We start from the raw sequence: 14,702 nt of genomic DNA on the forward strand, positions 1-14,702 counted from the left end.
AACGAGGAATTTCAACCACCTACATTGACTATCGGGACAACTGTTTGATGAAACAGATGAGATATATAAGGACTCATGATCGAATGCAGTCCTTTGCTTTTGGCATTTTCAAAAAGGATTAATGTTTTTGTTTGATATTTCCTGTCAGCATATCTATGACCAAGTGGACACAACTTATGTTTGCTTATTTGTTGTTTAACACAGGAATATTTAACTATATGACGGCTGTCTGTAAATAATCAAATCTGGACCAGACAATCCAGTGATTGACATCATGAGGTCGATCCACGCAATTGGAATAAGATGACATGCATAAACCAAGTCAGCGAGCCTGACCACCCGATCCCGTTAGTCGCCCTTTACAACAAGCAAAGTCACTTTTTATGGCAAGCATGGGTTTCTGAAGACCTATTCTACCCTGGATCTTAATGGGTCGGACACAACTTATAGTTAACAACTTGTTTATGTTACAGTAATAGATGTTATACCTTTGCATTGATGAATGATGTCATGTCTGCTTCAGATGTTTCAGTAACCTTTGGAAGAAAGTGCTACATAAAAATATTTTGATGTGCATTGAAATACATGTAGAATACTTCTACTCTGACAACAGAACAGTTTGATCCCCTCAATGAATTCCTCCCCCTGAAATCTATTCATTGTGTTTTTCTCCCCGTCTGCCAGGTGATCAAGTGCACAGGGAGGCTGGTCGTAGCCAAGATGAAGAGCAAGAAGGAGGCTGACGATGCCTCCATGTACCCCTACCTGCTGGCTGTTGGGGAGCCCATCCCCCACCCTGCCAACATCGAGGTCCCCCTTGACAGCAGCACATTTCTCAGCAAACACAACATGAACATGACCTTCACCTACTGTGATGACAGGTAGGGGCAAGATTGTCTACTAGGGAAACTAAGGTGATAGCCATCTTCCCTTGTCAAGGTGTTAACTGCCTATAAAGGTCCAGTTTCCACCCTTGTCGAACTAGGCTGGAATTTCTTTTTCGCTACACAGTTTTGATTGGACTATACATAGACTTGTTAGTCCAGCCAAATGTAACTCCGGAATTCCAGCCTAGTTCAGCAAGGGTGGAAACTGGACTTTTATGGTCAGTTAACGCCCTTGCCTCAGGAAGATTGTGATAGAAGGAGGTATCAAATGTTGAGTTACTGGAATAAACAGGGATGAGCTAAAAAACTTAATTTTAAAAGATTACTTGTTTCTTTTTATTCTTTTTTTCCATCTGCTTTCAACAGAACCCTTTTTGACATTGTTGCAGAAATCAAATAACTCGACACATGACTATTTGTTATGAAACCATGCTCTTTTAAGTCTCGAGCTATAGATATAGATTGGAGTGCTTTCCATTAGACTCATTGTGATTTGTTCATAAAATAACCAGGGATGATGGGGTTAAAGCGTTCACTCATCACCCCGAAGACCCGGGTTCGGTTCTCCACATGGGTACAATGTGTGAAGCCCTTTACTCGTGTCACCGCTGTAATATCAGAGCTCCAGATAAGCTGTGTATCTGCGTAAAATAAGCATCAGAAAAGCAGAAATACGCAGTATAATAATATCCAAGCGTATCAAATACGCAACAAACATTACAGATACGCTACAAAAATAAAACTTGTGCGTATCATCAAAATATTGTGAAGTAACCCTGCGTATTCGATTGGCAAATCAGCAACTTATTTTGAAATTATAAACGGGCATTCCATCAACCTTGCCAAACTCCACGATGACGGTTACATCATGATCATTTGCCATCACACTTTCTTGTGGGAGTATCGTGGTATTTTTGAGTCCTATAAAGCTCTCGAACCCACACAACACCAGTTTGGAGGGACTAGATGAATAGTGTTTTTAAATATTTAACTTAAATACCCACATGTGTAAAAACTAGTGGGTAACAGAAATTTGAATACCCAGATAGAATTACTGATACCCAATGATTTTAAAATGCATGGGTAAAATACCCACAACACTGAAAGCTTATCTGGAGCTCTGAATATTGCTGATTGCGGCGTAAAAACATATTCACGCACTCATTAGATAACTTATTAGATAACAGATTTTCTACATTTATCCAAAGAGAACCCGTGAAAGTATTCAATTGTGGTGACTAGATGGCTGTGTCCTTGAGTCAAAGTTTTTTTGAAGTTTAAATTTTGCACCATTAAAAATGTTAGTTAAGCTTTAGCTTCATGATTAAATGATAATAATGATAATAAACAACAACCTTCTCATCCAACTGATCTTCAAGCAAATAAACATGAACATAAAACTATGTTCATTGTGTGCACATAAACAACCACTGGCCCTTCTATTTGTGACATAGATGTCAAGCTGATTTTAGAAAGCAAATATTTCAACCCATAGAAATTCCACTAATGTTTGTTGATTGCTTGAGATGCACAAACATGTTTACATCTCAGCTCAGGCGCATCAGCGGACGAGCCGACATGCCTTTATTTCCTGCATGCCGTACAACTGCGTCACCCAGCGATGACTGGGCTGCAGAATGCTATAGAATGCTCGTGACAGACACAGTGACAAGTAGACAAATTCATAGCTATTGATGTGGATGCACCCTATGTGATAGTGTCTTGTTGTGTTGTGTTATGTTGACATAGCAATAATAAGGAATACCGTATTCGACGTAATAAGCGCCCCGCTCTAATAAGCGCCCACGGCGATATTTGCTAATATATTGTCTAGTGAACGATCCCAATTAACATCCCTTCCGATTGATCAATGTACACAAGACTTAATTATTCGTGTATAATACGTGTGTTTTATGCATCCTTAATTATGGGAAATAAAATTCTGGAAAAATCTATCTGTCATATATAAACAGTTAAGGCTGTCAGCATAAACCACGAAATTTACGATCTTTCAACTCTGTTGTTTTTCACCAAAATAATATTCTTATGAGAGCCCCCTATTTCTAATTTTGAGAGTGCCCAGGGCGCTTATTATGTTGAATACGGTATCCAAATAAACGCACGACAATACTAATCAAACTTCAGCCCATTTAATAACCAATTAAATTTCATAATTACAATATAGACAAACTACTGTTCCATCACAACAATGACATGTGCTGGCTTCACAATGTAATGTTATGCAATGATTACAAATATCCAGCCATGTCCATCTAATTTATCATACCTCCATGTCAGAATGATGAGATCTGATTGGTCCACGTGACCTTGATAAAATACTGTGTAACCTGCCTTGGAGGGGAATAAATTTCTCAGCGGGGGAATAAATCTCTTATACCCGGCACTAGCACTACAGGCTGCACATGGATTTCTGAGAGGCAGAATAAATCCCTTATACCCCGCCATGAGCAATACAGGCTGCACATGGATTTCTGAGAGGCAGAATAAATCCCTTGTACCCCGCTTCAAAGCAAAAAGCCACACGCTTTTTCTGAGTCAATGGAAGTCATGTGACATAGCACAAGCTAACCTCTGCTGAATCAAACAGCTGTTTTTTATCAATTTTTAATTTGTGTTAATTATTTTTTAATGTCACATTAAAACATGTTGGTAAGATACATTTGTTGTAGCAGGATCACTCGGGGTACAGGGGGTTTTATGCGTCCCTCGTTAGGTTTTATACCCCGAGTGATCCTGCTACACCTAATACTTTACCCTGTTATGGCAACGTAAGCTTTATTATTCTCTATGATGCCCTGTTATGACAACTAACATGTAAGTTTTATTATGTTCTAATAGTATCACAACACATCCCACACTGCCCAGCTTATATGTCTAGCGGGCTATGTGAGAAAGTCACCTGGTCACATGAACAACGTTTCACAAGAAAAATGTGTTTTCTGCAAAGTAGGGTGTGTTTGGTAGATGCTTATACCCGGAAATCCTTTTGTTGTGTTTTGTCGACTAAACCCACCTGATCTGCAACAGTTCATCTGATTTGATGTAACCATGGTGATTGCAACACCTAGAACGATCGAAAATAAATATCAGATGTGTGATTAGTGTGAATGTAAACATTTCTTGTATGTTATGAAAGGTGATGATAAATAAATTAACAGATTTTTTTCATCCCATCCACCTTACGATCAAATATTTGAAATTAAATCTATGATAACCTAGTTATTGTACTGTCCATCTACCACAGGTTATTTATTCAGTCTAAATGTATTTATCATAAATGTATAACTTGTTCTTATATGCTATGGCTGGAATAATGCCTATGTGATTAAATCTTCACTCACTCACTCTCACTCACTCACTCACTCACTCACTCACTCACTCACTTAAAAACAAACAAACAACATGCATCACATCATGTTGTTGTCCCCAAGCACCTGTTGACAAGCACCTGAAAAGACGAAGAGTATCGTCTTTGTGAACTTGATGAAATACACCTACACATAGTCCTGCAAAATATTCAAATATGTTTTTTGTGGATTACATCCGTTGATATCTAATGTACAGAGGTGGTGGCTTGAACAGTTTGTTTGATAACAGAATATACAAAATTAAATACCACCCCCCTCATATTTTTGAAAAATTGGATTGAAAATCTATTAATTTATTTATTTTATCCAATTCTTTAAATTTGTTTATTTTTCTGTCAGAATTAACAAGGAACACTTAGCCCACAGACACCAATCTGATTTTTACGGAAGCGTAGTAGTCCCACGGTGATTTTTTGTTGTTGTATAAGTATCTCCTACGTAGGACTTAGTATCTTCTACGTAGGACTTAATATCTCCTTATTCTAGTCCATACTAAGTCCTACGTAGGAGATAGTTATTCTAGTCCATACTAAGTCCTACGTAGGAGATAGTAAGTCCTACGTAGGAGATAATAAGTCCTATGTAGGAGATAGCTATTCTAGTCCATACTAAGTCCTACGTAGGAGATACTAAGTCCTACGTAGGAGATAGTTATTCTAGTCCATACTAAGTCCTACGTAGGAGATACTAAGTCCTACGTAGGAGATAGTAAGTCCTACGTGGGAGATAATAAGTCCTATGTAGGAGATAGCTATTCTAGTCCATACTAAGTCCTACGTAGGAGATAGTTATTCTAGTCCATACTAAGTCCTACGTAGGAGATAGTTATTCTAGTCCATACTAAGTCCTACGTAGGAGATACTAAGTCCTACGTAGGAGATACTAAGTCCTACGTAGGAGATAGTAAGTCCTACGTGGGAGATAATAAGTCCTACGTAGGAGATAATAAGTCCTACGTAGGAGATACTAAGTCCTACATAGGAGATACTTAGACAACAACAAAAATTCACCATGGCCCTACTACGCTTCTGTAGATCTTACACTTTGAAAGGTTACAATGTACATGATGTTGAACATTGATAATGTAAGATGTTAGATTAAAATCAGTCACCTAAAGTAGGTAGGTGGATAATTAGATACTAATGCTTATGAAATCAATTAATTTTTAATACATGTTTTAATAAGGGGTCAGCTTTTTGAAAGACTCTCTGACCTTTAAAAGTGAAACGTGGAACCAAAATAGCACTATTGGTTTTATTCCACGGAACTTGTCCCTCACAAAGAAATATTTGAGGCAATATGTTAAGTGTCAAGACTGACAAGACCAGCTTAGAGCAGAGCAGCCACAGCAGGCATGGCAACATGTTCATTAATCAAGGATAAAAAACTAACATCAGAAATGTCATTAATCAGTTTATATTCTTTTCCTTTCTGCAGACCATGATTGCTCAAATTAACAGTGTGTAAGCCTAGCACTGGCCAATGGGATTTTCCTCAATGGCGTTCTGCTCAGAATTCGTTTACTGACTTAAGTTGTCTTTACCAATCAATTTGTAACCCTTTTCTCATGATAAATCTGACACAACGCATAAGAGCAAAATGCTATTTTTATTTCAAACCACAATTTAGAAGATCAAGTTGTGACCTTGACCCAGCGAGTTTAGAGTCGGTGAATTATTTATTGTGTTGTGTTATAGTAAGTTATACCACTGTAGCCTGTAAATAATAAACCTTTTGTTCAGACAAACCAGTGGTTGATAGCATGAGCACATATAACCCCCAATCCCTATTCCAGTCAACTCTTGTCCCACACACAAGGAGGAATGCTTCAGGAATCCCATTTTGCAAATGTGCAAGATGAATACCGTATTCGACATAAGAAGCGCCCAGGGCGCTCTCAAAATTAGAAATAGGCGGCTCTTATTAGAATATTATTTTGGTGAAAAAAACAGAGTTGAAAGATAAATTTCGTGGTTTATGCTGACAGCCTGAAATGTTAATATACGACAGATATATTTTCCAGAATTTAATTGCCAATAATTGAGGGTGCATATTACACACGAGTGCGTATTATACACGAATAAATAGGTCTTGTGTACATTGATCAATCGGAAGGGGTGCTAATTGGGATTGTTCACAAGCCAATATATTAGCAAATATCGCCGTGGGCACTTATTAGAGCTGGGGGCTTATTACGTAGAATACGGTACTTGTATGTGGTGAATATATCTCTTTTCGATCCGATTTGTCTCTCCTTCTTAATTATTAATGTATCATTGACAAAAATGCGTGATGTATAAAAAAAACCTTTTTTTAATTATTTAGAATCCAGGACCTGATTGGCTACAACAGTGAGAATCTGATTGGTCGATCCCTCTACAACTACCACCATGCACTAGACAGTGAAGTGGTGGAGAAAGCTTTCAAAGATCGTAAGTACTGCAAGCAGAATTTGAAACTTACACTTTAAAACCGAAATCTCTCTAGATATATATTTGAGTTTTGTATATGAAAAGTGGATTTCACTACATTACAAGTTTTTCCCCACAGTGTTTGCCAAAGGACAAACTATGACCGGTCAGTATCGGTTCCTCGCCAAGAATGGAGGCTACACATGGGTGATCACACAAGGCACTATCATCCACAACAACCGCACGCAGAAGCCCCAGTGGGTCGTGTGTGTCCACTATGTCCTCAGGTAAGGGTTAACCCCAGTGGGTCATGTGTGTCATGTGTACCAATATGTTTGTTCTTTTCAACAGTGTTCATAATGTTGCTTGATCTTTATTGAATGTTCCATTCTGTTTGGGAAAGACCCGTGACGATCTCGGGTAGAATAGGTCTTCAGCAACCCATGCTTGCCGTAAAAGGCGACTATGCTTGTCATAAGAGGCGACTAACGGGATCCACACAATTGGGATCGATGCTCATGATGTCAATTACTGGATTGCCTGGTCCATACTCGATTATTTACAGACAGACGTCATATAGCTGGAATATTGCCGAGTGCTGCATTAAGCAACAAACAAACAAACTGTTCAGGAAAACGAAATCTCGTCAGAGTCCCATCATGTTATTCGCACTGTCCTGTGTGTTCAGTGATGTTCAGGGCTCTGTTCCACAAAGCGATCTTTGCACTAAGGTGGTCATGAACTACAACATTTCAACGTAGGCTTATGATCATCATACCACTAAGATCGCTTTGTGGACATGGACCCTGGACAAAATCTTGTCGGAGTCCAATGATGCTATGTATCTCTCTTGTGTGTTCAGTGCCGTTCAAGAGAAGAACATGATTTTGTCTGACGTTCAGCAGCAAACAGCGGATGACCTCTTGTCCTTCAAGATGGAGCAGAGCACAGACAAGATATTCGGACCCAGGACAAAGGACATGGAGCAGAACTACTTTGTTCCTGAGGAACTCAAGAACAACATAACATGTAGGTGGCTCTGCATGTTACAGTGTTGATCGCAATTCATTCAGTGACGGGGCGGTCGGGTAGCCTAGTGGTTGAAGCGTTCGCTCGTCACGCCGAAGACCCGGGTTCGATTCCAGACATGGGTACAATATGTGAAGCCTATTTCTGGTGTCCCCCGCCGTGATATTGCTGGAATATTGCTAAAAGTGGCGTAAAACAGTACTCACTCACTCACTCACTCATTCAGTGACAAAATACAAAAACATGTGAATATTTAGAAATTTTATTTGTCGACTGTTCAAGTGTATATGCAATCATCAGTGATGGATACGCCACTGTCTGCTGTTTGATGTGGCCATTGTCATGTCACTGGAACTAGATTTCTACAGAGATGCAATGTTATATGTCTGAATGAGCCTAGATACAATGGCATGTATCTATCTGTGGCATATATATGTCTGGGTGGAAGTACAATGTTGATATCCGTGTATTACAGTGGTGAACAATGAGCCTGCCGATCTGTCCTACTTGGCCCCTACAGCTGGAGATGGGTGTGTCCAACTTGGCTTCCCTATCTACTCCCAGGGTGAGTACCCCCTGACTTGCTAGTCTCCTCCCTGACTTGCTAGTCTCCTCCCTGACTTGCTAGACTCCTCCTTGACTGGATAGACTCCTCCCACCCACAGCCAGCAGACTGGTTAGACTCCTCCCTGACTGGTTAGATTCCTCCCTGACTGGTAAGACTCCTCCCTGACTGGTTAGACTCCTCCCTGACTGGTTAGACTCCTCCCACTCACAGCCAGCTGACTGGTTAGACTCCTCCCTGACTTGCTAGACTCCTCCCTGACTGTTAGAACCTTCCCTGACTGGTTAGACTCCTCCCTATTCAGACTCCTCTCTGACTGGTTAGACTCTCCCCTGACTAGTTAGACTCCTCCCACTCAAGCCAGCAGACTGGTTAGACACCTCCCTGACTGGTTAGACACCTCCCTGACTGGTTAGACTCCTTCTTGACTGGTTAGACTCCTCCCACCCACAGCAAGCTGACTGGTTAGACTCCTCCCACTCACAGCCAGCTGACTGGTTAGACTCCTCCCTGACTTGCTAGTCTCCTCCCTGACTGGTTAGAACCTTCCCTGACTGGTTAGACTCCTCCCTATTCGGACTCCTCCCTGACTGGTTAGACTCCTCCCTGACTTGCTAGTCTCCTCCCTGACTGGTTAGTACCTTCCCTGACTGGTTAGACTCCTCCCTATTCGGACTCCTCCCTGACTGGTTAGACTCCTCCCTGACTTGCTAGTCTCCTCCCTGACTGGTTAGTACCTTCCCTGACTGGTTAGACTCCTCCCTATTCGGACTCCTCCCTGACTGGTTAGACTCCTCCCTGACTGGTTAGACTCCTCCCAATTACAGCCAGCTGACTGACTGAACTAAAATGCCAAAGGTTGTGTATGTGATTGGTTATTACATTCATTCTCTGCTCATTTACAGTTGCTGATTTCGCATGCATGGACAAAGACCTTCCCCCTCCAATGTGCAAGGAAGAACCTGATCCTGGACCCAGAGACGTTCACCGCAGTCAGGAGTTGTACAGCAACAACCCCTCACCTGCCTCCCTCTCACCCAGGGTAAGTCTGCCTCTCTCTCCCCCTGGGTAATGCCTCCCCCTCACCCTGGGTAAGTCTGCCTCTCTCTCCCCCTGGGTAATGCCTCCCCCTCACCCTGGGTAAGTCTGCCTCTCTCTCCCCCTGGATGATGCCTCCCTCTCACCCAGGGTAAGTCTGCCTCTCTCTCCCCCTGGGTAATGCCTCCCCCTCACCCTGGGTAAGTCTGCCTCTCTCTCCCCCTGGATGATGCCTCCCCCTCACCCTAGGTAAGTCTGCCTCTCTCTCCCCCTGGATGATGCCTCCCTCTCACCCTGGGTAAGTCTGCCTCTCTCTCCCCCTGGGTAATGCCTCCCCCTCACCCTAGGTAAGTCTGCCTCTCTCTCCCCCTGGATGATGCCTCCCTCTCACCCTGGGTAAGTCTGCCTCTCTCTCCCCCTGGATGATGCCTCCCTCTCACCCTGGGTAAGTCTGCCTCTCTCTCCCCCTGGATGATGCCTCCCCCTCACCCTGGGTAAGTCTGCCTCTCTCTCCCCCTGGATGATGCCTCCCTCTCACCCTGGGTAAGTCTGCCTCTCTCTCCCCCTGGATGATGCCTCCCCCTCACCCTAGGTAAGTCTGCCTCTCTCTCCCCCTGGATGATGCCTCCCCCTCACCCTAGGTAAGTCTGCCTCTCTCTCCCCCTGGATGATGCCTCCCTCTCACCCTGGGTAAGTCTGCCTCTCTCTCCCCCTGGATGATGCCTCCCTCTCACCCTGGGTAAGTCTGCCTCTCTCTCCCCCTGGATGATGCCTCCCTCTCACCCTAGGTAAGTCTGCCTCTCTCTCCCCCTGGATGATGCCTCCCTCTCACCCTGGGTAAGTCTGCCTCTCTCTCCCCCTGGATGATGCCTCCCCCTCACCCTAGGTAAGTCTGCCTCTCTCTCCCCCTGGATGATGCCTCCCCCTCACCCTAGGTAAGTCTGCCTCTCTCTCCCCCTGGATGATGCCTCCCCCTCACCCTAGGTAAGTCTGCCTCTCTCTCCCCCTGGATGATGCCTCCCCCTCACCCTGGGTAAGTCTGCCTCTCTCTCCCCCTGGATGATGCCTCCCCCTCACCCTAGGTAAGTCTGCCTCTCTCTCCCCCTGGATGATGCCTCCCCCTCACCCTAGGTAAGTCTGCCTCTCTCTCCCCCTGGATGATGCCTCCCCCTCACCCTAGGTAAGTCTGCCTCTCTCTCCCCCTGGATGATGCCTCCCCCTCACCCTGGGTAAGTCTGCCTCTCTCTCCCCCTGGATGATGCCTCCCCCTCACCCTAGGTAAGTCTGCCTCTCTCTCCCCCTGGATGATGCCTCCCCCTCACCCTAGGTAAGTCTGCCTCTCTCTCCCCCTGGATGATGCCTCCCCCTCACCCTAGGTAAGTCTGCCTCTCTCTCCCCCTGGATGATGCCTCCCTCTCACCCTGGGTAAGTCTGCCTCTCTCTCCCCCTGGATGATGCCTCCCTCTCACCCTGGGTAAGTCTGCCTCTCTCTCCCCCTGGGTAATGCCTCCCCCTCACCCTAGGTAAGTCTGCCTCTCTCTCCCCCTGGATGATGCCTCCCTCTCACCCTGGGTAAGTCTGCCTCTCTCTCCCCCTGGATGATGCCTCCCTCTCACCCTGGGTAAGTCTGCCTCTCTCTCCCCCTGGATGATGCCTCCCTCTCACCCTGGGTAAGTCTGCCTCTCTCTCCCCCTGGATGATGCCTCCCCCTCACCCTAGGTAAGTCTGCCTCTCTCTCCCCCTGGATGATGCCTCCCCCTCACCCTAGGTAAGTCTGCCTCTCTCTCCCCCTGGATGATGCCTCCCTCTCACCCTGGGTAAGTCTGCCTCTCTCTCCCCCTGGATGATGCCTCCCTCTCACCCTGGGTAAGTCTGCCTCTCTCTCCCCCTGGATGATGCCTCCCTCTCACCCTGGGTAAGTCTGCCTCTCTCTCCCCCTGGATGATGCCTCCCCCTCACCCTAGGTAAGTCTGCCTCTCTCTCCCCCTGGATGATGCCTCCCCCTCACCCTAGGTAAGTCTGCCTCTCTCTCCCCCTGGATGATGCCTCCCTCTCACCCTGGGTAAGTCTGCCTCTCTCTCCCCCTGGATGATGCCTCCCTCTCACCCTGGGTAAGTCTGCCTCTCTCTCCCCCTGGATGATGCCTCCCTCTCACCCTGGGTAAGTCTGCCTCTCTCTCCCCCTGGATGATGCCTCCCCCTCACCCTAGGTAAGTCTGCCTCTCTCTCCCCCTGGATGATGCCTCCCCCTCACCCTAGGTAAGTCTGCCTCTCTCTCCCCCTGGATGATGCCTCCCTCTCACCCTGGGTAAGTCTGCCTCTCTCTCCCCCTGGATGATGCCTCCCTCTCACCCTAGGTAAGTCTGCCTCTCTCTCCCCCTGGATGATGCCTCCCTCTCACCCTGGGTAAGTCTGCCTCTCTCTCCCCCTGGATGATGCCTCCCTCTCACCCTGGGTAAGTCTGCCTCTCTCCCCCTGGGTAATGCCTCCCTCTCACCCTGGGTAAGTCTGCCTCTCACCCAGGGTAAGTCTGCCTCTCTCCCCCTGGGTAATGCCTCCCTCTCACCCAGGGTAAGTCTGCCTCTCTCCCCCTGGGTAATGCCTCCCTCTCACCCAGGGTAAGTCTGCCTCTCTCCCCCTGGGTAATGCCTCCCTCTCACCCAGGGTAAGTCTGCCTCTCACCCAGGCTAAGTCTGTCTCTCTCCCCCTGGGTATGCCTCTCACCCAGAGTAAGCCTGCCTCTCTCCCCCTGGGTAATGCCTCCCTCTCACCCAGGGTAAGTCTGCCTCTCTCCCCCTGGGTAATGCCTCCCTCTCACCCTGAGTAAGTCTGCCTCTCTCCCCCTGGGTAATGCCTCTCTCTCACCCAGGGTAAGTCTGCCTCTCTCCCCCTGGGTATGCCTCTCACCCTGGGTAACTCCGCCTCTCTCCCCCTGGGTAATGCCTCCCTCTCACCCAGGGTAAGCCTGCCTCTCTCCCCCTGGGTAATGCCTCCCTCTCACCCAGGGTAAGTCTGCCTCTCTCCCCCTGGGTAATGCCTCCCTCTCACCCTGAGTAAGTCTGCCTCTCTCCCCCTGGGTAATGCCTCTCTCTCACCCAGGGTAAGTCTGCCTCTCTCCCCCTGGGTATGCCTCTCACCCTGGGTAACTCCGCCTCTCTCCCCCTGGGTAATGCCTCCCTCTCACCCAGGGTAAGGCCTCCCTCTCACCCAGGGTAAGTCTGCCTCTTTCCCCCTGGGTAATGCCTCATTCTCACCCTGAGTAAGTCTGCCTCTCTCCCTCTAGGTAATGCCTCTCTCTCACCCAGGGTAAGTCTGCATCTCTCCCCCTGGGTAATGCCTCTCTCTCACCCAGGGTAAGTCTGCCTCTCTCCCCCTGGGTAATGCCTCCCTCTCACCAAAGGTAAGTCTGCCTCTCTCCCCCTGGGTAATGCCTCCCTCTCACCCAGGGTAAGTCTGCCTCTCACCCAGGCTAAGTCTGTCTCTCTCCCCCTGGGTATGCCTCTCACCCAGAGTAAGCCTGCCTCTCTCCCCCTGGGTAATGCCTCCCTCTCACCCAGGGTAAGTCTGCCTCTCTCCCCCTGGGTAATGCCTCCCTCTCACCCTGAGTAAGTCTGCCTCTCTCCCCCTGGGTAATGCCTCTCTCTCACCCAGGGTAACTCCGCCTCTCTCCCCCTGGGTAATGCCTCCCTCTCACCCAGGGTAAGGCCTCCCTCTCACCCAGGGTAAGTCTGCCTCTTTCCCCCTGGGTAATGCCTCATTCTCACCCTGAGTAAGTCTGCCTCTCTCCCTCTAGGTAATGCCTCTCTCTCACCCAGGGTAAGTCTGCATCTCTCCCCCTGGGTAATGCCTCTCTCTCACCCAGGGTAAGTCTGCCTCTCTCCCCCTGGGTAATGCCTCCCTCTCACCAAAGGTAAGTCTGCCTCTCTCCCCCTGGGTAATGCCTCTCTCTCACCCAGGGTAAGTCTGCCTCTCTCCCCCTGGGTAATGCCTCTCTCCCCCTGGGTAATGCCTCTCTCTCACCCAGGGTAAGTCTGCCTCTCTCCCCCTGGGTAATGCCTCTCTCTCACCCAGGGTAAGTCTGCATCTCTCCCCCTGGGTAATGCCTCCCTCTCACCCAGGGTAAGTCTGCCTCTCTCTCCCTGGGTAATGCCTCTCTCTCACCCAGGGTAAGTCTGCCTCTCTCCCCCTGGGTAATGCCTCCCTCTCACCCAGGGTAAGTCTGCCTCTCTCCCCCTGGGTAATGCCTCTCTCTCACCCAGGGAAAGTCGTATTGTCTGTTTAGGCTGAAATATGAACTGTGTTTCAAGTACTTGTGATAAATGAAGCCCCACTTTCGGCCCTCCAGATTCAGAGCCCTGATGAGTACCAGACCATCGCCAGCCCCACTGATGTCGACCTCATGGATAAATTCTTCTCAACGATGGACGCCACACAGAAGTCAGGCTCTGACAGTGACATGGAGGTGAGTTGCAGAGTTAATAGTATGTATTGTTGAAAGTTCAACATTTTCTTCTCCATTAGTTGCAGGGGGCACGGGTGGCCCAGTTGTCTAAGGCGCCATGATTCGCTGTGCAGAGTTGCGTCCCTTGGGCAAGCCAGAAACCTATGATTGTGGGTTCGAATCCCGGTTCGCCCCAATTATGTTTCTAGGTTTGTCAGCACCATACCCGTGCTCGTGGGTTTCACCGAAGTGGTAAACGTCTGAGACCTGCATCACTTCGGGCTTTCCTCCCACATTAAGCTGACACGCCGTGATATAACTGGAATACTGTTAAAAGCGGCTTAACCCAACTCACTCACTCACTCCATTAGTTGCAATCTTTCTAATACAGTATTTTGATAGTAATGACTCATTCAAAGGTTGCTTGGATGGGATTACGGTATTTCAAAGTAAAATCCCAACCAGCTCAGTCTTGTTCAATGGTTTATTATCCCCCGCCACGAAGAGATACTTGTGGAGGCTGAGTTCGAAATTGGTGCAGTAGATTTCGATTTTGTGCATTTACAGTTATGGCCCTTGATCCATGTAATTTCTTTTCTATTTAGTGCATAGTGTCTGCATTGGGGAAAGTAAAATCAGATTTTCTCATGACATAAAGCGGGGGCACGGGTGGCCCAGTCGTCTAAGGCACTGCGATTCGCTGTGCAGAGTTGCGTCCCTTGGGCACGCCAGAAACCTATGATTGTGGGTTCGAATCCCAGTTCGCCCCGATTATGTTTCTAGGTTTGTCAGCACCTTACCCGTGCTCGTGGGTTTCACCAAAATGGTAAACGTCTGAGACCTGCATCACTTCGGGCTTTCCTGACACATTAAGCTAACACGCCGCGATATAACTGGAATACTGTTAAAAGCGGCGTAAAACCCAACTCACTCACTCACTCAC

The 14,702-nt window shown here is 47.0% G+C and overlaps 1 protein-coding gene across 3 annotated transcripts in view; it reads left to right on the forward strand.

The window, feature by feature from the left end:
* LOC124151108 (hypoxia-inducible factor 1-alpha-like) overlaps positions 1 to 14,702 on the forward strand; it is a 92,218-nt gene that overhangs the window by 66,213 nt on the left and 11,303 nt on the right. For all 3 annotated transcript variants that reach the window (XM_048403168.1, XM_048403170.1, XM_048403169.1), the window contains exons 5-11: positions 685 to 881; positions 6,602 to 6,708; positions 6,827 to 6,974; positions 7,550 to 7,716; positions 8,192 to 8,281; positions 9,187 to 9,323; positions 13,664 to 13,780. In XM_048403168.1, the coding sequence (XP_048259125.1) occupies positions 685 to 881; positions 6,602 to 6,708; positions 6,827 to 6,974; positions 7,550 to 7,716; positions 8,192 to 8,281; positions 9,187 to 9,323; positions 13,664 to 13,780 (963 nt within the window). The remainder of the gene's footprint in view (positions 1 to 684; positions 882 to 6,601; positions 6,709 to 6,826; positions 6,975 to 7,549; positions 7,717 to 8,191; positions 8,282 to 9,186; positions 9,324 to 13,663; positions 13,781 to 14,702) is intronic.

The sequence above is a fragment of the Haliotis rufescens genome, unplaced genomic scaffold (genome assembly GCF_023055435.1).
Source record: "Haliotis rufescens isolate VD_foot unplaced genomic scaffold, xgHalRufe1.0.p SCAF_3, whole genome shotgun sequence".
NCBI lineage: Eukaryota > Metazoa > Mollusca > Gastropoda > Lepetellida > Haliotidae > Haliotis > Haliotis rufescens.